This window comes from Labeo rohita, chromosome 22, assembly GCF_022985175.1.
Source record: "Labeo rohita strain BAU-BD-2019 chromosome 22, IGBB_LRoh.1.0, whole genome shotgun sequence".
In the NCBI taxonomy this organism is placed as follows: Eukaryota; Metazoa; Chordata; class Actinopteri; order Cypriniformes; family Cyprinidae; genus Labeo; species Labeo rohita.
The window spans coordinates 16,580,430-16,605,866 of record NC_066890.1 but is presented as its reverse complement, the minus strand read 5'-3'; the positions used below and the strand labels follow the sequence as shown (position 1 = coordinate 16,605,866).

At 32.2% G+C, this 25,437-nt stretch overlaps 1 protein-coding gene across 2 annotated transcripts in view; it reads right to left on the bottom strand.

Moving 5' to 3' along the window:
* The window catches only part of LOC127153510 (metabotropic glutamate receptor 7), a 252,815-nt gene that overhangs the window by 5,442 nt on the left and 221,936 nt on the right, over positions 1 to 25,437 (bottom strand). Inside the window, exons 9-10 of one of the 2 annotated variants that reach the window (XM_051094594.1) lie at positions 9,710 to 9,956; positions 7,324 to 7,345 (exon numbers count right to left, since the gene is read on the bottom strand). In XM_051094594.1, the coding sequence (XP_050950551.1) occupies positions 7,341 to 7,345; positions 9,710 to 9,956 (252 nt within the window). In that variant the 3' untranslated portion in view covers positions 7,324 to 7,340. The remainder of the gene's footprint in view (positions 1 to 7,323; positions 7,346 to 9,709; positions 9,957 to 25,437) is intronic. The other variant, XM_051094593.1, reaches the window with a different exon arrangement.

Sequence of the window (25,437 nt, the reverse complement as noted above, 5' to 3'; positions counted from 1 at the left end):
GATCGAAGGTTGCTAGGTGTCCTGGTAGTTGCTAGGGTGTTCTGAATGGTTGCTATGATGTTCTAAGTGGGTGCCTAATCTGAGTTGTTCTTAAGATGTTCAAAGTCATTGTTAGGGTGCTTTAAGAGGTTACAAGGTTCAAGGATGATCTAGCCTATATACACACACCTGTACTACACAGAATAAATACAGTTTTTTGGGCTATTTCTTCATATTTGCAATTACAGTTATGAGTGATGAAAGAATATTACGGAGGCAGACAGAAGATGGAACCACGTTTACTGAAGGTTGCTGTAAAATAAAGGTGATGTGACCCCTTTTAAAGATCTTATTTGTCTCACCAGCTGTGATGCCTCCAGATCACAGCGTCTATTTCACATTCCTTCACATAATCAAAGTTCAGCCAGAAGCCATTACGTCTCCCCTGACCTACTGCAGTTCATCCTTACAGCGCGGCACACTATAAACGTCTTAATGGGTCTGGTCTCACATCTATAGTCCTCATGGGATAGAAAGTGTGTTGAAAATGCAAGCCTGACAACACAATGTCAGGTATGGATGTAGGAAAACCAGGGCATGATGAGACGGTTTTTGGATTCCTTTTATGTCTAAACATCTGTATTAGGTTTCTCCTAATTTGCATACAATATGTATTAAAAACTCTCACTGGGTTTTGCTCATTAAACACGAGCAGAATAAATATAAATACATTGCATAATGTTTTTTTTTTTTTTTAATTATACGAACAATAATGTGAGAATTATGTCTTGATGCCAAAATGACAATGTTTTTGCGAATGATAGCGTGACAATTAATGCAGTGTGATTATTACATTAAATGTGATTATTGTGCCATGCAATGTTATTATTACGTTAAAATATGTTTGACAAACAATAATGCGACAATAACGCAAAAATTTTGTTGAAAATGCATTACAATTACGTCACATGCTGCAACTGCATAACAGCTTTACGAATGACAGCATGACAATTACATTGCATAAAGCAATAGTTATGTAAGAATGGTTTTAACAATGGTAACTTAATACAATGTGAAAATAAAGTACAAACGTTTTTATGAATAATAGTGTTACAACTGTCTAATAATGCAACAACTGTGTTAAAATGCTTTTATGAACAAAAACATGACAATTACATTGCATAAGGCAATAATTATGTAAGAATTGTTTTTAACACATATCACAATTATGACATACAATGCGTAAAAAATACATAAAATGTAACATTACAATGATGTTGCGTAATGTGTAGAATTCCATTAAATAAATAAATAAAAAAATAAAAATGCTAACAAGACAAGTATGTCACAGAATGGTTATTTGAATGATAACATGACAGTTACATTGCATAACCAATTATTTGTGTGGAAATATTTTAAACATCACAATTATGACGTATAATCCGTAAAAATTACGTAAAATGTTTTAAAAATGCTAACAAGACAATTATGTTGCATGAATGTTGCATAATGAGTAAAACTGCGTAAAAAAAATGGTTATATAATGCAGAATGATTTATAACATGGCAATTATATTGCATAATGCAATAATTTTGTAAGAACTGTTTTAAACGCACAACATCACAATTATTTTGTATAATGCATAAAATTACATTTTTTAATGCTAACAAGACAATTACGTTGCAGAATGGTTATATGAATGGTTATATGGAAGATAACATGACAATTACTTTGCCTAATGGAATAATTATGCAAGAATTGTTTTAAACACGTAACATCACAATTACTTTGCGTAATGCATAAAATGACGTAAAAAATATTTTTTAAAAATGCTAACAAGACAGTTATGTCACAGAATGATTATTTGAATGATAACATGACAGCTACATTGGATAATGCAATACTTATTTAAGAACTGTTTTAAACACATAACATTGCAAGAATTACATATAATACGTAGAATTCCATAAAAAATAAATAAATAAAAATGATGTCACATAATGGTTATATGAATGACAACATGACAATTACATTGCATAAAATAATTATGTAAGAACTGTTTTAAACACCTATCACAATTATGACGTATAGTGTGTAAAAGTTACGTAAAATGTTTTTAAAAATGGCAACAAGACAATTATGTCGCAGAATGGTTATATGGATGATAACATGACAATTATATTGCATAATGCAATAATTATGTAAGAATTGTTTCAAACGTGTAACATTTCAATGATGATGCATAATGCATAAAATTACGTCAAAATGTTTTTTTAAAAATAACAGGACAATTATGTCGCAGAATGGTTAAATTAACGATAACCTGGCAATTACATTGCATAATGTAATAATGATCTAAGAACTGTTTTAAACATGTAACATTGCAAGGCTATCACATAATGCGTAAAAATTCAGTAAAAATATTTTTACAAAATGCTAACAAGACAATTATGTTGCAGAATGGTTTTATGAACGATAACATGACAATTACATTGCATAATGCATTAGTTATTTAAGAATGGGTTGAAAGACACACCATTACAATGATGTTGCATAATGCATACAATTGCGTACAAAAAAATTCAAAAACAGTAACGATACGATAATTATGTAGGAACTGTTTTAAACACATATCACAATTATGACATATAATGTGTAAAAGTTACGTAAAATGTTTTAAAAAAATGCTAGCAAGACAATTACGTCGCAGAATGGTTATATGGACGATAACATGACAATTACATTGCATAATCTAATAATTATGTATAAACTGTTCTAAACACTTAACATTGCAATGATGTTACATAATATGAAATAAAACATTGTTAAAAATGCTAACAAGACAATTATGTTGCAGAATGGTTTTATGAACGATAACATGACAATTGCATTGCATAATGCAATTATTACATAAGAATAGTTTCAAACGTGTAACATTTAAAAGATGATGCATAATACGTAAAATTACGTATTTTTTTTTTTTTTCAAATACTAACAAGACAATTATGTCACAGAATGGTTATATTAACGATAACCTGGCAATTACATCGCATAATATAATAATTATCTAACAACTGTTTTAAACACATAACATTGCAAAGATGTTGCACAATGCGTAAAAATTATGTACAATTTTTTTTACAAAATGCTAACAAGACAATTATGTCGCAGAGCGGTTTTATGAAGAATAACATGACAATTACATTGCATAATGCAATAGTTATGTAAAAATGGTTTGAAAGACGGTAACAAGACAATTATGTTGCAGAATGGTTATATGAACGATAACATGACAAATACATTGCATAATGCAATAATAATGTCAAAATGGTTTTAAACATGTAACATCACAGCTATTTCAATGAATGCGTAAAATTAAATACAAATATATTTAACAACAAGACAATTATGTCAGAATGGTTATATGAATAATAACATGACAACTGCATTGCATAATGCAATAGTTATGTCAGAATGGTTTTATACATGATAAAGTGACATTACGAAATGATGTACAAATGCTTTACAGTTATATTTCAATGTGACAATTGTGCGAGTGTGGCTTTACAATCAACAAAATTACAGCGCATAATGTAATAAGTAACAATGAATTTAAACACGATATTGTCTGGATTATGCAATCATTATGTAAGAATGGGTTTAAACACAAAGACATCTGATTGTTTTATGAACAAAACTAATTACATCTCAACGCAACTCACAAAATAATGTGACAAATATGTTGCATAATGCATACAATTATGTATTTTTTTCTTTAAAGCTAACAAGACAATTATGTTGCATAATGCAACTATTTCTTGAGAACGGTTATATCAATAATAGCATGACAATTAAGCTGCATAATGCCTAAAATGACATTTATGAAAGAATGAAAATTGTGCAAAAGGGTGATTTTACAAACAATAACGCTAAGATTATGGCCCATAATGCTACAATTACATGTTAATGGTTTTACGAACGTTTTACAGAGAAACTTACTGCCTTTGCTTCATGAATGAAGCCGAATTCTGGTCACTTTTTCTCTGTGAGCGCATCATTAAAAGAGAAATCAGTGTCTAGCAGATGAGAAGAGCCTCTTTGCACAGGCTTATCTTTACAATGGAAGAAAAATTTTATAGTGTTCATTTATAATATTTTATTAGGGTGAGATTATAATATGGGTCATTAACATCTGTAATACTGCACACTCTCTCTATTTTTGTGACGGTAAGGATCATTAAGATATCGAATATGATGTTGAAAGCTCACAAACACTATTGTGAAAATGAATAAATAATATATGACTAATGAATCATCACCGCTGTCAAAGCAAATCTATACATCGGTTTTGAACAAACCGTTGACCGTTGCATAAAATTCAGTGTTTTATTAACTTTTTTGAAGCCTGTCACCGTTCAGCCTCGCACATCAAATAGGCTTGAATTTGCATGTCCCACCAAAATCGTTGGGAATGAGGGCGATGATTACAGCTTCCGCTCTTGGCATTGCCATCTCGGCTCAGTAGTTTTAGCGCCTGTTCCCCTGGGTGCTAGATATTTCAGGGTTCAGGACATTCATATATATACATATCCATAAAAATAATTTAGAGAGTCTGAGTGTGTTATATAGAGGAAGAGGGAGAGAGAAAGAACAGAGAGTGCACAGGAAGGCCGACACAGATGGTTCACGGCTCTTTAGGGAGCCACGGTGGAGTCTGTCATGCCATCACAGTGGCGCATGGGGAATTGAGCAGTGGGACTTGCGTTTGAAGCTTGGGATCTTCCACGTGTCATCTGATTACCACTGACAGTTGAGTTCACCGTTTCATAACCGTGTTCAGCTATTGCTTAGACACTCTGGCTTCTTGGAAACATCAAATATGTAAAATGCTTTCTGCATGTAGATGAAGCAAACTCATCTTGTTTTGCAGATAACATCTCCACTTAAAATCTCAATTGTTCTTCCAAGATATTTCCTTCGACTGATTTCCTAGATTTCATGTCTACTTTAGTATGACATTGTTTTCTCATGTGCTTCTGAACAGTTAAATGGAACCAAGATTTAAAATTCCAAATATTCCAAATATAAAAATGGAATTTACTGCATAACATGGAGTCTGTCAGAATTTGCCAAATTTTGGATGAATGACTTGAAAGTAGGTCAGTACACTTTTTTTCAGTATCTGTGAATATTAAGCCAAACAAATACTATTTAAATATGAATATGCATGTTCTGCATGTCTCTGTCAATTAATAGTGCAAATGCTTGGTTTAATTTATTACACTATACTGAAGCGAGTGTGTGTTTTCAGCTTCTGCCGCCATGAACACATAAACATAATCTCTTGAACTGCTCTGAGAAAATCTATCGTCTTATCATATAGAAACAGAAACTTAAAGGTCTTGACAGCAACCCGTCGAAATAAAAGTTAGGTTTAACTTGAAGAAACTGTGACAGACATATGTTACTTAATGTAATGATTGATAGTACTACTACTAACTATAAAATTATTATTAAGGAATATATTTTAAAATTATTATTAAGGAATATTTTTAAGGAATGTTTTAAGGAAAAATTATTTACCAGAATTTATTTACCAGAAAAATGTAAATACACAACATTTCTTAAAATAAAATATAGTGAAATTATTAAAATAGACTCAAAACACAGAATTTAGTAAAAAAAATAATGTTTAATGCTAATAATCAAAACTATGCTAAATGCTAATAACAAAATGCTAGCCAGTAGGGATGAAACAGGGACAAAAACTATGATAAATGCTAATAATAAAATGCTAACCAGCAGGGGGGACAGTATTAAATGCCAATAATTAAAACTATGCTACATGCTAATAACAATGCTACCCAGTAGTCATGAAACAGAGATAAACACTATGCTAAATGCTAATAATAAACTGTTAACCAGCAAGGATGAAATAGGGATAAAACAATGTTTAATGCTAACAATCAAAACTACGCTAACAAGTAGAGATGAAACAGGGATGAAAACAATGATAAATGCTAATAATCAAAACTATGTTAAATGCTAATGCTTACCAGTAGGGATGGAACAGGGATAAAAACAATGTGTAATGCTAATAATCAAATCTATGCTTAATGTTAATAATAAAGTGTGAAACAGATGAAACAGGGTAAAACAATGATAAATGCTAATGATAAAATGCTAACCAGTGGGGATGAAACCGATATAAACAGTGTTTAATGCTAATAATCAAAATTATGGTAAATGCTAATAATAAACTGCTAACTAGTAGGGATGAAACAGGGATGAAACAATGTGCGATGCTAATAATCAAATCTATGCTAAATGCTAATAATGAAATGTTAACCAGTAGAGATGAAACAGGGTAAAACAATGCTAAATGCTAATAATGAAATGCTAACCAGTAGGGTTGAAACAGATATAAACTGTGTTTAATGTTAATAATCAAAATTATGTTAAATGCTAATAATAAAATGCCAACCAACAGGGATGACACCACGATAAAACAATGTGTAATTATAATAATCAAATCTATGCTAAATGCTAATTATAAAATGCTAACCAGCAGGGATGAAACAGAGATAAAAACAATGTTTAATGTTAATATTCAAAACTCTGCTAAATGCTATTAATAAAATGCTAACAAATAGGGATGAAACAGAAATAAAAACAATGATAAATGTTAATAAAAAAACAAATGCTAACCAGCAGGGATGAAACATGGATAAAAACAATGTTTAATGCTAATAATAATATGCTAACCAACAGGGATGAAACAGGAATGAAAAATAATGTTAAATGTTAATAAAAAAAGAAAAAATATATATTTAATATTAAAATGCTAACAAGCAAGGACTATTAACTGAAAAGACTGCTTACATATGTAATTATATACATTTTTCAACAACCATTATACAACAAAAATTCATAAATATCTACAAAGAAACACACTGCATTAAATGTGAAAACATTAAGCAGAAATGTTTCTTGTAAAACGTAAACCAATAATCTTTGCTTTATTTGTAAATTATTTATTTATTTTTAATACAGTGTATGATGCCTTGCATTCTTCAGAGTCTTTTACAAAGTAAACATTGATACTTAACCGTTGATGTCTATCACTACATGGTGCAAAAAAAAAAAAAAAAAAAAAAATCCAGCATTAGTGCAGGGTTGAGATGGTTTTCATTCTCTAGTGCTACTGAGTGACACTGTGGGATCATCATCAAATTTTGATAAATGGCCACAAAAGGCCGATTAGTATTTCCACCTCGCCCTTTCCCCCAGTGTTCGAAAGTGAGCAAGGTCATAACCAAAGGTAGAAGATTAATTTGGTCTTACCTGATAAATTATGAGAATTAGCCTGTTGGGAAAAAAATAGTACTTGGTGAGCAGTTTCTGATTGGTCCAATAGAAGCAAAGCAGTGATTCTGATTGGTCCAAACAGCCATGAAATTTAATTTGAAGCTGGGTGTTTTTTAGCACAGATCTGTGAGTTTGGATATGCCATTTGTCCCATCTTAGAATGGCATATCTATCTAATAACGCGGGAAAGCATTGCCACCGTCAGAGAAAAAAAGCCTTGACGGCATTATTTTTTGTAATTATTTTTTTTTTTTATGTGCCGTAGCTATTTGGAAAACCCAAAAGCAGCTGAAAGATTGCAAAGACCTGCAATTTTTCCAGTCAGAGCCACATAAACAACAGCAAAAGTGCTTTTCATCTCCCGAAATTTCATTCCCTTTTCAAAGAGCCGTGGCTTTGCTTTGACAGTGACGACATGCTAATCCTCTGGGCTCAAACCAGTCCTGCGCTATTACTCTCTCTCTCTGCGGTGTGCGGCCCACCAGCTCGTGTTCATTAGAGGAAATGTGGTCATTCTCAGCAGACGACTTCATTCCATTATATCTGACACCAGCTCATGCTGCAACAAGCAACAGGCCAAAGCAACAGAATTTCAGCTCATGGTGACATTCTGCAATGAATCTTGCAAGCACTGCACTCTGGGACGTGAGCTCGCTTTTACACCCACCAGCTGAAGGGAAAGCAACTTCAAGGGTCAACAACACTGAGATAATAGTGATTCTGATAGAAGCATTCATGATAGAAGCACTCAGATGACTTCTGATTTCTCTGAATTTATATACATGGTTTACAAATCTATAAATGCTTATACTATAATGCTATAAATAAAATGTTTTTTTTTTTTTTTTTTTTTTTTTTTTTAATTGTTCAGTTTTATATTTATAGTAATAATCAATATACTTTATTCTTATATATTTTGTTATAAGGTTAATTATAATGTTTTGATACACTAAATCATCCTCTGAATTTATAAAGGTTTAAGTAAGTTAACAGAATAAGCTCTGCTACCATTAGAAGTAAATAAATAAATAAATAATGCTTTATAATAACTTTACATCAATGTTGTTATGTACAATATTACAAAGTATACATTTAAAAAATAAATTATTATAGTTTAATTAGAAATATTATTTTTGCTCAAATTTTTGGGTTTCAGCTTGCCATACTTTGCCATACTTAAAAAGCTTGCTATAATAATAATAATAATAATAATAATAATAATAATAATAATAACAACAATAATAATAATAATAATAATAATCATTTTGATCAAATCAATTTGTCCTCGTTTAATACAAATATTAAATCAAATAATCAGTTAAATTTGTTTACTTTAAACAAATAAAAAATAATAATAATAATAATAATAATAATAATAATAAATTTAGAATTATTTCTGTTGTTATTGTTGTTTTAATAATAATAATAATTTTGATCAAATCAATGTGTCCTTGTTTATTACAAATATTAAACAAATTAATCAATTAAACTGATTCACTTTAAACTTTTTTATTATTATTATTATTATTATTACTATTGTTTTTATAACAACAACAACAACAATAATAATAATAATTTTATAAAACTGTCAGTTTAACATTATATAATTATATAACATTGTATATATATATGGAATTAATTATATACAGAGATGAAAAGGAGAAAATATAACATTTTGTAACTATTTGTTTTGCATTTATATTGTATATATGTATTTGTGTATTTAATACTTGTTTGTATATATATATTTTTAATATCTGTTAGTGGCTTATTAATTCAAGTTGTTATAAATGAGCAGTAATTTTGTTTTTGTTCATTTTAAATTGGAGCTTTTCTACCTGTATAATATTTTAAAAAATATACTAGTATTGATCAAATGCAACTACAAATTACAAGTCTATACTTGATTCTATAATTAGATATACATGTATTATAGATGTAATTATAATGTGTGTGTTTGTGTGTGTGTGAACTCAGTTTAACATGACTTCACATTTGACATTATTTAATAAATTACATTCAGAAAGCTTCTTTTTTAATTTAATTTGTCTTATAATTACAAAACAGTACAATGACAGGTGCGAAAAGCCAGAAAACATGCATAATAATGTGAAAAGAAATCACATTATTTAACTTTGATAACTTACATCTGCTCATGTGATCCAAAATATACATACTGCGATCACATTATTTTTATTTATATTCTTTTTATTTATTCATTCTTTAGTGTAATGACAAATTTCCAATTTGCATAAGTCTCCACCAGATTTAATATAAAGACGTCTGAATTCACCTTGAGCAAACGTATAGTATCAACTTCCCCAACGTTAATACTGAATTAAAAAACAGTTGTGTTACTTACTGTTGGGATCCACATTTTCACACAGCTCGGTTTTGGCCTCGCCGTTCGGCCGGTCGCTGGGTTTGTGCGAGAGACGTGACGACATGGTGGCCGCCGTCACCACGGCCTTGAAGCTGCGCTTGCGTTTCTGCACGTTGAGCTCCGGGTGGAAGATGATGACGTAGACCTTGGGCATGTAGAGCATTCCCAGAGCCACGGACGCGCTCAGATTCATGGAGATGGTCAGCGTGGTGGTCTGGATGTAGAGCTTTGGGGGGACAAAATTGGGAAAACTGTTACAGCAAGAAAGTTCACTAAAAAGACATAATAATAATAATAAAAGACTGTTTTATGAAGACCTGAAAAAAAGTATAAAATTTTAGTAGGGCTGGACACAGAAAAAATTCACGATTTGATCAGATTTTGATTCACCAGTTTGTGATTTAATTCAGTTTAGATTCTGATTTAGTTCAATTTGATATCAATTCATTTCGACATATAAAGGCTATCAGGTACAGTACATGTAAAAAAAAAAAAGATATGAAAACAAAGTTACAGGAAAAAACAAAACAAAACAAAAACAAAACAAATGATGAGACAGAAAAAAAATAATTAACATTAATTCACTACAAAAAAAAAAAAAAAATTGTCTGTACAAATTTGTTCTTGAAATTATTGAACTTGCCAGGGTACAACAAGTTTTGCATGCATAAACCAAGATAAACTTAAATATTATGAATCAGTAATATAGATGTCAAAATATTTTAATACAGTGTGCTGGGATTTTTAGTAAGTAAGTAAATAAATAAATAAATAAATAAATAAATAAATAAATAAATATATTTAAACTTACAGCTAGACTGGAAACGACATACTTTAACTTTTTTAAATTCAAATTTCAGATTGAGATAAAATTTAAATAAATAAATAAATAAACTTGCAGCTAGCCTGGAAATGACATTAACTTTTTAAATTTAAATTTCAGATTAAATTTAAATAAATGAATATATAAATAACATTCATTCACTACGAAAAAACTTGCACAAAATTGACTTGCATTAAAAAAAAAAAGAAATGAAAAAAAGAATGTTTATGAAATTACTGAACTTTCCAAGGTACAACTCAAACGTTTTGCATGCATAAAACAAGTTAAACTTAAATATTATGAATTTTAAATATAGATTTTATAAATGTATACAAAACATTGTCGCCCAATACACTTCTTAGTGTGGGTGGAGAAGAAGAAGATGAAGAATTTGTTTTATATAATATAACATATTTGTAAAATAAATAAATAAATAAATGTTGATCCAATTCATTTTCGATCTTGATTTAATTCGATTTGACATCAGTTCATTTGGATATATAAGAATGTGGTACGTTACATGTAAAAAAAAAAACAAAAAACAAAAAACAAAGATTCAGTTTCAATCTCGATTCAATTTGATATCAACTAATTGGACAAATAGGCAATCTGGTACAGTACATTTTAAAAAAACGTCTCAACTAATGCTGTAAACAATAAACCCTGTGAGCTGGTACTACATTAATGTGAGTTGTAAACAAAAAATTAAATTCCATAGCACAGTTACTAACAACTGAGTAAAAATATAATGAATATGCAATGTAGTGCACATATTTAGCAAAATGCTCCTTTCTAAAGTTCATTTTTCTAGCGAACTAGCGAGTTTATGGCCATTGAATGGCTTTCCTGTGGTAAATGTGACGTTATGTTACAAGCGGTTTCACTGAGGTCGTTCTGCGTTTGAAACGCTGGATCGATCACTAGACATGATACATTTCGGTACGTTTTTTATTTTTTTTTCAGACGTTCATTCGTGAATATATCTAGTAGTAAAGATGACAAGAAGATCTGTTGACGTGCCGTTTGACTACTGTCACGCCTCATAAAAGAGCGCCAAAACGGTATTTATTGTTTGAATTTCGGCATAACCTCGACAGAATTTGAAAGCTGAGACTTTGTTTAATATAATAACTAACAAAGCTTAAAGCTTGTTGCAATTTATTCGATGTTTCGTTACGTTTTGTTCACGCATCAACTGACAGCATAGACCGATTCTTGGGATTTAAAGGGACGGTTCACCCAAATATGTAAAACATCTAACGTTACGTTTCACATCTTTATTGAGTGCTTTAATATTTGATAATACACGTTGTGTATAATACATGTTGTGTAATATACGTTGCTGCATTGCGTGTTTACGTTTACAAACTAGTGAACCAGTTCATTGAAATGAGCTGTTTGAAGGAACCATTTCACGGAAATGAATCAGATTTCCCTGTTTGTGGATATGAATTACAAGTAATAATGTTGACCGAATGTTTTACTTTGTAAGACCTTAATAGGAGCCCCTGGTATTAATTTTGTATTCTTTGATGCTTTTTTTTTTCCTTCTCAAAAAGTTGCAGCCGCTGTTACACTTTATGAATCACCAAGGACCACGGTTTCATCTAAAAAACCGTACTCTTCTACTGAAGAAAAGTCACCTACATCGTGGATGGCCTGAGGGTGAGTAAATTAACGGCAGATTTTCATTTTTCCTTGCATTACATCTTCAGGAATCGACATCGGTTCATCGAAATGAGAATGATTAAAATCATGGAAACGTTTTTAACGTAGCTCTACTTGGTAGTTCATGAATTATGTAGTCCATTAGATATTTCTGCGAACTCCAGGATGGGATTCGAGACGAAATGAAGAATAAAATCAAATGCGAACAGGTCAGTTCCAAAGGCGCTCAATATTGACGTCCTGGTGGGAGAATTCAAAGCCAAATGGATGATAATCGTCCTTAAAAACTCGAGCTGCTGTCATTGCCTGAGAGTACAGCTCTAGCACGGATGTACTTTTCCTTGTATGAAAAAAGCAGCTTGTCAAAGTATCATAATGAAGGCTTTCATGCCGCGGCCGTATCACATTAGTACTACGGCAAAGATTCATTTCATGTGGCTGTTAACGGCACTCCGGCAAGTATGTAATTACCGATATCCTCAATGTGTTTAATCTTTAATGTACTGCGAGTTCAAAGCCTGTTAGGAAGGTCACGGGTGCGTCTCGATGAAGGCGACGGCCCCCATTCATGAAACGCCACTGGAATGAATTGTGAAAATCGCTCAGAAAACCACAAATTGTCACTGAAATGGGTTTAGCTTGTGAATGACGCCCAATGTTTATATCAACCTGCCAATAAAACAACTAGTCCAGTGAAACCTAAGGAACAATTTGTCTATTTTAAATAATGAAGACTAAAAAAAGCTAAAAAGATCCACAGACAGTTCATATAACAAACGAAAAAAAACAAAACCACTAAGAAACAACCTCTGAATTAACCTCAACCACTGTTTTTGTTCTAAGCAACATTTAAGGGTTGTTTTATCTGAAATGGATCATACCACAACAAAAGGCCATTGTATGGCTCATATTTTTAGCACGTTATGGGAGCAACGTTCACAACTTGAACAGCCGGGTAACTGAATTCCCGTGGGCTTTCGAATCACACAACCTTAAAAAACTCTGAAGAAAAAAAGTGTGAAAACCTCCAGGGGTGTCAAATTAATTTGCCTGTCCAAAGTGCAAATGCAGTGAACTGACTCAAGCCGTCGTGCGTCACAGATCGACACCTGATTCTTCAGCTTCTCATTGGCCGGTGAGCCGTGTGATGCTGACACTGCAATAGATGAGAGAAATCCGGCATGCTTGACTTGACAGAACCCACATTCACCTCCAACATTGCATCCAAACCAGGTGTGATGCCTCAAAGCAACAAGCGATAAAAGCAACCTCTGTTGATTTTATTTAAGTTTATCTTAAACAGCCGCAGTACACAACACTACATTTTGTACAAATAGCTTCTTCTAGACCCACATCCATATTTAATATCATTCACTATCAAAAACTCACTAATGTACATCTTGATGTTTTGTATATGTACACAAAACTAGATAAAATTAAAATATTATAAATTATAAGTATATATATATATATATATATATATATATATATATTTTAGACATTTCTAAAAACAATTATATATTATTTTAATAATATAATACATATATTTGAAATGTTTTATAAAATATTGAAATATGTTAAAATATTACCATCTAATGTGATTGGAAAATAGATTTTTTTTTTTTCACTGCATAATTTGACAAATTTAGAGCTATAGATTAAAAATTGCATACATTAAAATAAATAATAATAATAATAAAAAAAGAAAAAAATAATAACAGTAATAATAACTTAAAATGTGCCAGTTTGTTCATGAAATCACTGAACTTGCCAAGGTACAACAAAAATGTTTGCACGCATAAAAGTTCAACTTAAAGCGTTATAAATGATAAATATCGATTTTATAAATATATTCATAACCTTTTAGAATAATATATATTTGAAATATTTTAATATAGTGTTTGTGGATTTCAAATAAATGAAAATTACAACTAAAAGTATATATTAAAAAAACTGTACTGTAAAAAAAAAAAATACAAATTTGTTCATGAAATTGCTGAACTTAGGCACAACTCAAAGTTTTGCACACATAAAACAAGTTAAACTTAGCGTGTTATTAATTATAAATATATTTTATTGTATACAAATAAGTAAATAAATTGAAAATTCCAGCTAGACTGAAAATGACAAACATTAACTTTTTTTTTTTAAATTTAAATTAAAAAGTAAATATATACAAATAAATAAATAATAAACATTCATTCACTACCAAAAACTTGCACAAAAATTGCATACATTAACTTTATAAAAAAATAATAATAAAATAATAAAGTAAAATGTACAAATTTGCAAACTTGCCAAGGTACAACTCCAAGTTTTGCACACATAAAACAAGGTAAACTAAAAATATTAGGCATTATAAAAAAAAATAGATTTTATAAATGTATACAAAACCTTTTAAAATAATGAAATTTGTTTGTGGCTTAAATCAATCAATTAATGAATAAATAAATAAATAAATAAATAAATCATAATTTGAAAATTACAGCTAGACTGGAAATGACAAAGATTACCTTTTTACTTCAAATTTGACATTGAAATGAATTTAATAAATTTATGAAATGAAGTAAATAAATATGACTAAATAAATAATTAACATTCATTCACTACCAAAAACTTGAACAGAAATTAAATACATTCACTTTTGGGGAAAAGTGCATGCATAAAACAAGTTAGTTAACTAATATAGCATATATGTTAAATAAATAAATAATATAGTATATATGTTAAATACATAAATAAAGCATAATTTGAAAATTACAGCTAGATGAATAAAGTTTCACACTGAATGTATGAATGAATAGATAGATAGATAGATAGATAGATAGATAGATAGATAGATAGATAGATAGATAGATAGATGGAATTAAAGTTGAAATTAAAATAAAATGATAACTATACATTTAAATAAATATAATATAATATAATATAATATAATATAATATAATATAATATAATATAATATAATACAAAACAAACATGTTTGGATTATAAATAGCAGTGATTTAAGCAGAAAAATAGCAGTGATTTAAGACAGGCTGGAACGAAATGTGACAAAAAAGAAAAAAAATAAATAAATCAGTGTGACAGTGTGATCATAAACTGCAGTATCAGGTTTCTTAATTGAATAAATAATATTATAAACATAAATCACACATTGAATGGGTTTTGTGATGCACACAGCAAATCACCTTGTGTAACCCCCACACACACTCCTCTGGCTGCAGCTCTGCGTTAATTACTGAGCATTCAGTCTTAACGCCGGCTCTCATCTGAGTTGTTTGGATGCGAGAGATGATATGGTGCAGAGGGAGAGTTTTATGGATGTGATTTGGGCTAATAATGGATCAGTCAAAACTAGAGCAGCTCACAAATAAACAGCTCGATAGATGAGGAACACTGATTCTGCAAAGAAGAGCATATAAAACATCACAAAGAGACTGAAAATCGAACTAAGACGCTATAGAGTCAAGTAGATCTGGGCTGTGTGACAATATACATTATGAAACCATAAAAATGCGTCAACTGCTAGAGATTTATATGACGGTATGTGAAAGAACTTGTCAGATGAGACTTTAAATACGACTTATTTAATTACATTTTACAGTGAGAATCTGTTATATAACATTAAACCAGAAAATAAGACTATTCGTTAATTTCAATGTTACAAACGGAATATATCTGACATGATAAACGCCACTGCAAAGCTTAACCAAACACTGTCCCAATGCTACAACACATCCCTCATATTAAAACCAGTTTTGAGAATCTCAAATCACCGAAACACATCACTTATGACAACCTCATTAACACCAGTGACAGACAAATTCACAATCCACCGCCTTATGACAACACGCAATTTAAATAGATAAGAATTCAATTGGCGCGCAGACTCCTGTCGTGATCATATGCTAATCCTGGCAATCTATCAGCCAGATTTCCAGTCTTCATTTATTTATTCCCACAGTCTGTTTCTTTCTGCTGTTCTTTCACCATCAAACAAGGACTCAAAGATCTGGCATGGTAGAATAGACAGTAAAGATGCTTTTCAGCCTGGAGTCTCTACACTCAACCTAAGGCTGAACCCTCTTCTAAGCAACGTCTTTGCCTTAAAACCGTTTTTGAAAACCGTTTCTCAAAACGACGTTTTTCTCTTCAGAGAGTCACACCTATAGAGGAAGCAAAACATCCTACGCGTGCCACATGAGAGGCTTCCCAAACGCCACACAGGCGTCAGGCGGCTTCAGATAGGAAGGGACTTATTATATAAAGTGACATACATGTAGTGACAGAGGAAGTCGACTCAAACTGCGCTGTGATGTCGTCTACCGTCACGCTGGATGAAGGTGACACATTCTGCGCTAGTGAGAAACGCAATCGGGAGACGTACAGTAGGCAGAAAGGCGACCTTTTTTCAATTTCTCGTTCTTGTGCGCAACAGGACAAAGCATTTTGTCATCTAAAGTTCTTTTTCTTCCCCCTTCAGAGACTTTTTTTGGGTTTTGGTATCAGTAGGTAGGCCCTAATTCAGCTTGAAACCTGTAAAGGCAGCTCCACAAAAACACAATGAGCTCTTTGAATGCGTTCTCAAAGGCGTCAATGAGAGGAACGTCCCTTTGGATGAATGCCGAAAAATAAAGCTTTTTCGTGGACGTCACATCAAATGTGTTTTTGATCATTTTAGCTGCATTTCAATAGCACTGGATCATGAGTTACAAAAAGTAAAGTGGGATGGCAGCTCAAAAAAAATAAATAAATAAATAAATATTTTGATTCTCCTAATTGCAACTTTATATCTTTGACTGCAGCATTTTATCTCGCAATTGTACCATTATTTCTCATACATTTCGATGACTGTGACGATACTGTGTAAAGTTCTCTGAATTGCAACTTTGTTGCTCATAATAGCACCTTTATGTCTTAATTTGATTTTACATTTCGAAATTGCAAGTTTATTTCTTGTGTTTTCACCATTATATCTCAAAATGTGAGTGTATTGATCACAATTCCAACTTTGTTTTTTGTAATTATGATTTCATATATGTCTGACTTTGTTTCTCAAAATTTCACCATTATGTCTCAAAATGTGACAATACATCACAATTTCAACTTTGTTTCTCATAATTATGACTTTATATGTCATGACTCATATTTCACAATATTTCATAATTACACAGTTCAGTTTTTTAATTTTGTGGAACAAATTTAGGAGATTTGAAATTTAGATCAATTTGAAAATGATTGTGTGACAAAACTGATCTTTTTTTTTTTTTTTAAATAAAGTACACTTAAGGATAAAACTGGAATTGTGTATTAAAAAAAAAATAATAAGTAAGTAAATATTATCTGATCCAAACAATAGCAATATTGCATTTTTTCTGAAATCCACATGGCAACATAAAGCAACCAGCTTAAATTGAGAGTCATGGGTGATGGGTGGACGTAGTTGGAATGCATTGTATTACATGACTCATTTATATTTAGCTCAGAGCATAAAATATCTGTGAACAAGCTGACGAGGATGTAGCATGCAGTCTGGCATGCTTAACTGGCATAACTAATCCTAAAAAGAACTATTGTATACATTGCAAAATAGCTTGCTTGCAATCCAGACTTCAAAAAAAAAAAAAGTGTTGGTGGTACCAAAACATAAAAACATCCCATTCTGTATGACTCACATGTATATGTATGATCGTGTGCTTTCAAGCGCATACACGTGGATCCCGTAAAGTACAGGACATGCACGCTGTCAGTGTAAATGGAGAGACGGCATGCCACATCGCTAAAAATCTGAGGCACCTGCGTTCACTGACCTAAATCCACATGGGAAGGCCACAGATGGCATAAATAAAACAGCCCCCTGCATTAAACATGGGTCAACACTCCTGTATGCACAGTATCCTAAACTCAGCACTGCATGCATTTTCACTGAAACTGCATATTCATTTCCAGAAAGCACCTGCTTTGTTGTAGTGCAACAGTACCCTGTCGAAGTCTGCAATATTTTCGAAATGGAATGCGGATGTCATTTGAAACATTTAAAATTGATTATATTCAAATTATTTATTATTTTTAAGATAGTATGAAGTATATAGTTTACTCTGCAGTGTACGTAGCATTTCAAGGATGTGACAATTATTCAAACACTTTTTTTATGGGCTCTGCCCATAAACATATTTTGATTGACTTTACATCTTGCAATTGTGACTTTTTGTTGTGTTTGTAACTGTACATTTGTATCTTACAATCAGACTTTATATCCTGAATTCTTTCAGCATGACTTCATATTTTGCAGTTGTGTTTGCTTGTATTTTCAACTTCACATATTTTGATGGACATATCTCACAATTGTAATGTTGTTCCTTGTAATTGCAAATTTAGTTTCCAGTAATTGTGACTTTGTATCTGTTAATGGGACTTCATATCTCATAATTAAAGCTACCTTTCAGGTCATTTAAACTTTGTCTTGTAATTGGGCATTGTTTTCAGCTATGACATTGTTTTTCATAACTGTTATTTAATTTTCAGTAATTGTGACTTTGTATCTCTTAATGTGGCTTTATATGTCACAATTAGAATATCTCATAATTACAGTGACATTTCAGGGCGTTTAAACCAGGGGTCGACTTATTATCGGCACCGATATTAGACATTTTTATGATTATCGGTATCGGTCATTTTCAAAACCTATTCGCCGATAAAATAATTAAATTTTGAAACGCGCTATTTTGCTCTGATGTTGATGCAGCCTGTCGAAACTCAACACTCTGTGGCCGAAAGCAATCTCCGCCCACCGCCAAATCTGATTTGTTGAGAGTCACGAGTCCGACCAATCAACATGGAACACTCTCTCACACCGAAAGCGCTTGCTAACCAGAGACTTCAGTGAACACTCATGCATTAGTTGTCTCTTAAAGTTAAGGCAGCAGTAGACGTTGCTGAAGTTGCAATAAATCTCAATCCACTAACGACACGCTAAATTTGGAAAGCACCTCAATATTATCTGTGATTTCCGCGATACGGAAAACGCGGATGGAATTGCGGAATCCACTCATAAATGGAATTTACTGTATAACGCGGAATGTCACGGAGTTTGTCAAAGTTTGGATGAGTTAATCAAAAGTAGGTCAGCAGTAGTACTGTTAGCCTAAATTGAGTCACAATATGGACTAGTGTCTGTAAATATTAAGCTGCAAAAATACCATTTAAATCCTGTCCTGCATGTTCTGCGTGTCTCTGTGAACATTAATGGAACAGACGCACAGTTTTGTTTATAGAGCATGGGAATCTATGTCACTGCGCGATGCATTCTGGGTAGCCGCCGCCATGTTGTAGGACACGCTAAATAGCGTACAATGACAATAAATACAAATCACTAGAGCAAAAAACAACTGTATTTGCATCAATATTTTTTTAAGAGCTGCTTACACTTGCTTAGAATAAATGTACAAATATTGGACTCCATTGCGTTCATTCGAGCACCACAGTCGTGTGGCCAGAAAACACATACAGTACACACTTACAGAAATCATACGACTACCTGCTATTGTACCACACACAGGACCGAGTTCATTTCTCTTTTGCAGTTTTTAATAAATAGTTTGCATGGATATATCTGGCAGATAAAATAAACACACCATAGCTTGATCTCAGCCAGTTGATCATGTAAGTGAACCACCGCTCTGCACATTTTGTGTGTATCTTAGATGTCTGTTCTATTCAAAAGTAAGTGCCCTGCAAACTTGAAATATTCCACCCTGATTACAGTTTGAAGACAGCGTATGTGTTCCGTTCAACGAGCATTAAAGTGTGCAAGACATGAATTTAAATGGCATTTATTTACAGAGGTATATTATGTCAAACTTCTCTAGAAAGTTTTGTCTGTGTGTGCAGACGATGCAGGCAGTGGCGTAGCACAAATCCATGAATAAATATTCCTAAGTAAACTTTAACTGATTTCCACTGCTTCTATGAATCAGGTTAAATAAGAGAGGCATACAATATATGCAGTGCGAGGGTACGTGAGGACTGCAACTGAGAAACGCTGATGTATTTAACCCTAATTTCATTAAGGGATAAAGTGCAATAAGTTTTACTGGACTTAAATTGAACAAATACATGATTTCTTACAAAGAGCTGCTGAACAGTGAATCAGATGAGTTGCTTTATGAACAATGACAGTAATCACAACGAGTCATATCACAAATTAAATTACATTTCCAGTCGTGTTATTCATAGCATGAGCACTTACAAATTCAAGTGGATCGGAAATTATTAATCTGTAATAAATAATAAATACAAATTACAAAGCCAGATTTTGAAGTTTATTTTCATTGAGCTGCTTTCACCATTGTGTTGTTTCAAGCTGAAAAGCATACAATTGTGCTTCATTTTAGATCCGTTCTCCACTCCGGTCATGACAGCAGATATGGCAATGGATGAGAAATTACGAGAGGTAACGTTATTACACATACATTTCTAACACGTAAATTACTGTAGCCAAATACTTACATTTCCCCAAGCTGTTTAGCTGTAGTGCAGTATTTATAGGCTTAATCATGAAACATACAGTGGATGCAGTGGCCCTACTTTTAACTCTCTCTTTATATTACCCTTATTGTAGATGGGTGCACAGAGGTAGACAAGAGAAAGAAGTGCAGTGTACATTCAATTAACACCAGGGAAGGCAGAGCCCTTGTTATTCTTAATTTTGACATTAATTTTAATTTTTACACTAAACCTATATATCGTTTCAAAATATCGGTTATCAGCCTTCTTGATCTGTAATAATCGGTGTCGGCATCGGTCCTGAAAAACACATATCGGTCGACACCTAGTTTAAACTTTTTCTTGTAATTGAGTGTTTTTATCTCACAATTCGAACTGTTTTCAGTTATGGCATTGTTTCTCATAATTGCGATTTAGTTTCTAGTAATTGTGACTTTATCTTTCTAATGCGTCTTTATATCTCACAATTTGATTATATCTTTTAATTACTACATTTGAGGCTGTTTAAACTTTTTTTTATGTTACTAGATATGACATTGTTTTTCATAATCGCAATTTAGTTTCTAGTAATTGTGATTTTGTATCTCTCTGTGTCTTTATATCTCAGAATTTGACTACATCTCGTAATTCCAACTCCATTTCAGGTTGTTTAATTTTTTTTTTTTTTTTTTTTTTTTGTAATCTGGTGTTTTTTAATTCACAACTGTGCCTTGTCTCTTGCAGTTGCAACATTGTTTTTTTTTTTTTTATATATTTTCCTTTTAGTTTGTAGTAATTATGGCTTTATATCTCACAATTTGATTATATTTCATAATTGCAACTACTTTTTTGGTCATTTCAAATTTTTCTTGGAATTCAGCCTTTAAATTTCACAATTGTGACATTGTTTTTCAAAACCGTGGCTTGGTTTCAAGTAATTATGATGTTGTATATCTTAATGTGACTTTCTATCACACAATTTGACTATACTTTGCAATTAAAACTATATTTTTTGATAATTTAAGCTTTTTCTTGTAATTGGGCTTTTATAGATCGCAACCGTGATGTTATTTTTCATAATTGTGAGTTAGTTTCTAGTATTTATGGTGTTGTATCAATTAATGTGACTTTATCTCTCAAAATTCTGACTTTGTTTCTAAACAAAAAAAGTCTCTTTCTTTTTTTTTTTTTTTTCAAAATTATGTAGAACAAAGTTTAGAAATAAAAATTGCAGTTACAAGGAACCAAGTCACCATTGCAACTATATACACTGACAAAAATTGTAAATGCAACATCTTTGTTTTTGCCCCCATTTTTCATGAGCTGAACTCAAAGATCTAAGACTTTTTCTATGTACATAAAAAGGCCTATTTCTCTCAAATATTGTTCACAAATCTAAATCTAAATCTGTGTTAGTAAGCACTTCCCAAGATAATCCATCCACCTCACAGATGTGGTATATCAAGATGCTGATTAGACAGCATGATTATTGCACAGGTGTGCCTTAGGCTGGCCACAATAAAAGGCCACTCTAAAATGTGCAGTTTTACTGTATTTTTTGGGGGGGGGGGGTCATGGGCCACTCGATCCACACTGTTGACATCAGCAAACCGCTCACCCACACGACGCCATACACACTGTCTGCCATCTGCCCTGTACAGTGAAAACCGGGATTCATCCTTGAAAGAAAACACCTCTCCAAAGTGCCAGATGCCGTCGAATGTGAGTATTTGCCCACTCAAGTCGGTAACGGCGATGAACTGCAGTCAGGTCGAGACCCTGATGAGGACGACGAGCATACAGATGAGCTTTCCTGAGACGGTTTCTGACAGTTTGTGCAGAAATTCTTTGGTTATGCAAACCGATTGTTGCAGCAGCTGTCCGGGTGGCTGGTCTCAGATGCTCTTGGAGGTGAAGATGCTGGATGTGGAGGTCCTGGGCTGGTGTGGTTACATGTGATCTGCAGTTGTGAGGCCGGTTGGATGTACTGCCGAATTTTCTGAAATGCCTTTGGAGTTGGCTTATGGTAGAAAAATGAACATTCAATTCACTGGCAACAGCTCTGGTGGACATTCCTGCAGTCAGCATACCAATTGCATGCTCCCTCAAAACTTGCGACATCTGTGGCATTGTACTGTGTGATAAAACTGCACATTTAGAGAGGCCTTTTATTATGGCCAGCCTAAGGCACACCTGTGCAATAATCATGCTGTCTAATCAGCATCTTGATAATCCATCCACCTCACAGGTGTGGCATATCTCGGCAAAGGAGAAGTGCTCACTAACACAGATTTAGACAGATTTGTGAACAATATTTGAGAGAAATAGGCATTTTGTGTACATAGAAAAAGTCTTAGATCTTTGAGTACAGCTCATGAAAAATGGGAGCAAAAACAAAAGTGTTGTGTTTATAATTTTGGTCAGTGTATCTCCCATCTCACAATTGCAGCTTTATTTCTTCCAATTGCAATTTTATTTCCAGGTAATTCTGATTTTAACAATTGATATTGTTTGTTTGGAAAAATGTGCACCAAAGTATAAAACCAGCATCGGATAGCTCCACTCAAAAACAGATTTTGTTCGGCTGTGATTTTGCTTTCAACTTTCAGTTGCTTGTCACACCTGGTTAGAACATAGACTTCCATGGGTCTGTTTACGCAAGTTAATTCAGACCTGACAACAATAGGAGCTGGACACCTGCAGATCTAGCAACCTCTTTGTCCCTTTATCAACCTTTGTCATTTCCACACCTGCTCTACTTGTGCAATTTTTGTGACTCATCGGCCCAGGTGGCCTACACGCTGACCACGAATAAGCAGACATGAACCGACTATTCAGTGCTCAATGGTTCTCCTTAAATCAGTGACGAAGTGGAAATTGGTGTAGGTTAATCCTTGTGCATTTATAATTACGGATGTTCCAGTCAGAAAGCAAATGTAGGCTGGGATTATGCAAATGAATGCATAAAAGAGACATAATGAGATTTATTGCAACATCCCGCACCTGCTAGGGGTATGATTGGCGATTATGTTCGGAATCAGCACGCAAGGAAACAAACGCTAACCAGGCGTTCTGAAAGCATATCCGGCAGAGGAAAATGAGAGGCTGTGACTGAACAAACGTGTTATGATTGGCTACCTGATGACTGTTTTGGTTTTTAATAGTTATGCTTGCTCAAATGTCAGCCTGGATTAGTGACTATGCATAGAAAGGCTTCAGACCGATTATGGAGCGCTTTTCACATGTGACATCTTCTTTACTGCCACTGTGGTATTTCGACAATAATGGATTTAGCTGATATCAGGAACTAAGCTGGGGGGAAAATATTAATTGGCTGATTTGCTTAAAAATCAGCATTGTTGTAATTATAAACAAACAAATTAACTATGAACTCATGCAAAATAAATTTTGTTAAAAATAATATTTATTATAATAACAACTGATTTTATTTAATTTAATGCTAATTTAAAATCATCAATCAATTTAAAAACCACACATACAAGCAGATAAAAAAAAAATAAAAAATAAACAAATTATTTAAAAATCAGCAAATAATATTCATAGAAAATCATAATTTTAATGATAATTTAAAGTCAGCCAATGATGACGATAATAATAATAAAAATAACCATCATAAAAAAACACACAAACAAGCAGATAAACAAATAAAAATAAATAATAATAATAATAATACATAAAAACAAACAAATAATAATAATCTATCTATCTATCTATCTATCTATGTATCTATGTATCTATCTATCTATCTATCTATCTATCTATCTATCTATCTATCTATCTATCTATCTATCTATCTATCTATCCATCTATCCATCCATCCATCCATCCATCTATCTATCTGCTTGTTTGTTTTTAAATAGATTAATAATAACAATAATACTAACAATAATAATAATAATAATAATAAAAATAATGATGATGATGATGATGATATAATAAATGTCCATAACTTATACATTATTATTATTATTATTATTATTATTAACCCTAGCTAACAAAAATAGAAAAATAAACTAAAAAAACAAAAATAATATTTTGCTAACGTTTCCATTAAGTTCCGAAAATGTTATTTCTGACGTCCTTTTTTTAATGTTAAAAAGAAAAAAACATCTTGTGAAAAATACAGAAAACATTACATAAACATAATTTAGCAAATATTATGGGACTTTATGGAAAAATACTTTTAAATGTTTTCTGAACCATGTGGGAAAAAAAAAAAACAAACAAAAAAAACACTAGCCATTAGACAAACAACTTTTTTTTTTAGAAAACTGTTCCCTAAAAAATGTATAAATAACTAATAAATATTTGTCCTAACTTTTTCATAGTAGTACGGTGACCGGGAGGGGACACCTTCGGTTCACTTAAGTTTGTCGTGGCCACGACATATCAACTCGTGGGAACGTGATATTATGTCATGGCCACGAGATATTAATTTGTGGGAACGTCATATCAACTCGTGGGAACGTCATATTATGTCGTGGCCACGAGATCATTTTGTCGAGGTAACGACATCCTTATGTCGTGGCCACGAGATGCTATGATGAGGGAACGACATCCATTTCTCGTGGCCACGTGACCATAGTAACCCGGCATTATCAGAGATATATTATTATATCAGATTGTATTTATTACCATTTTATTTTGAATTAAGGAATTATTATATTAATTATTATAGAAATTAATACAATATTAAATGATAATATTA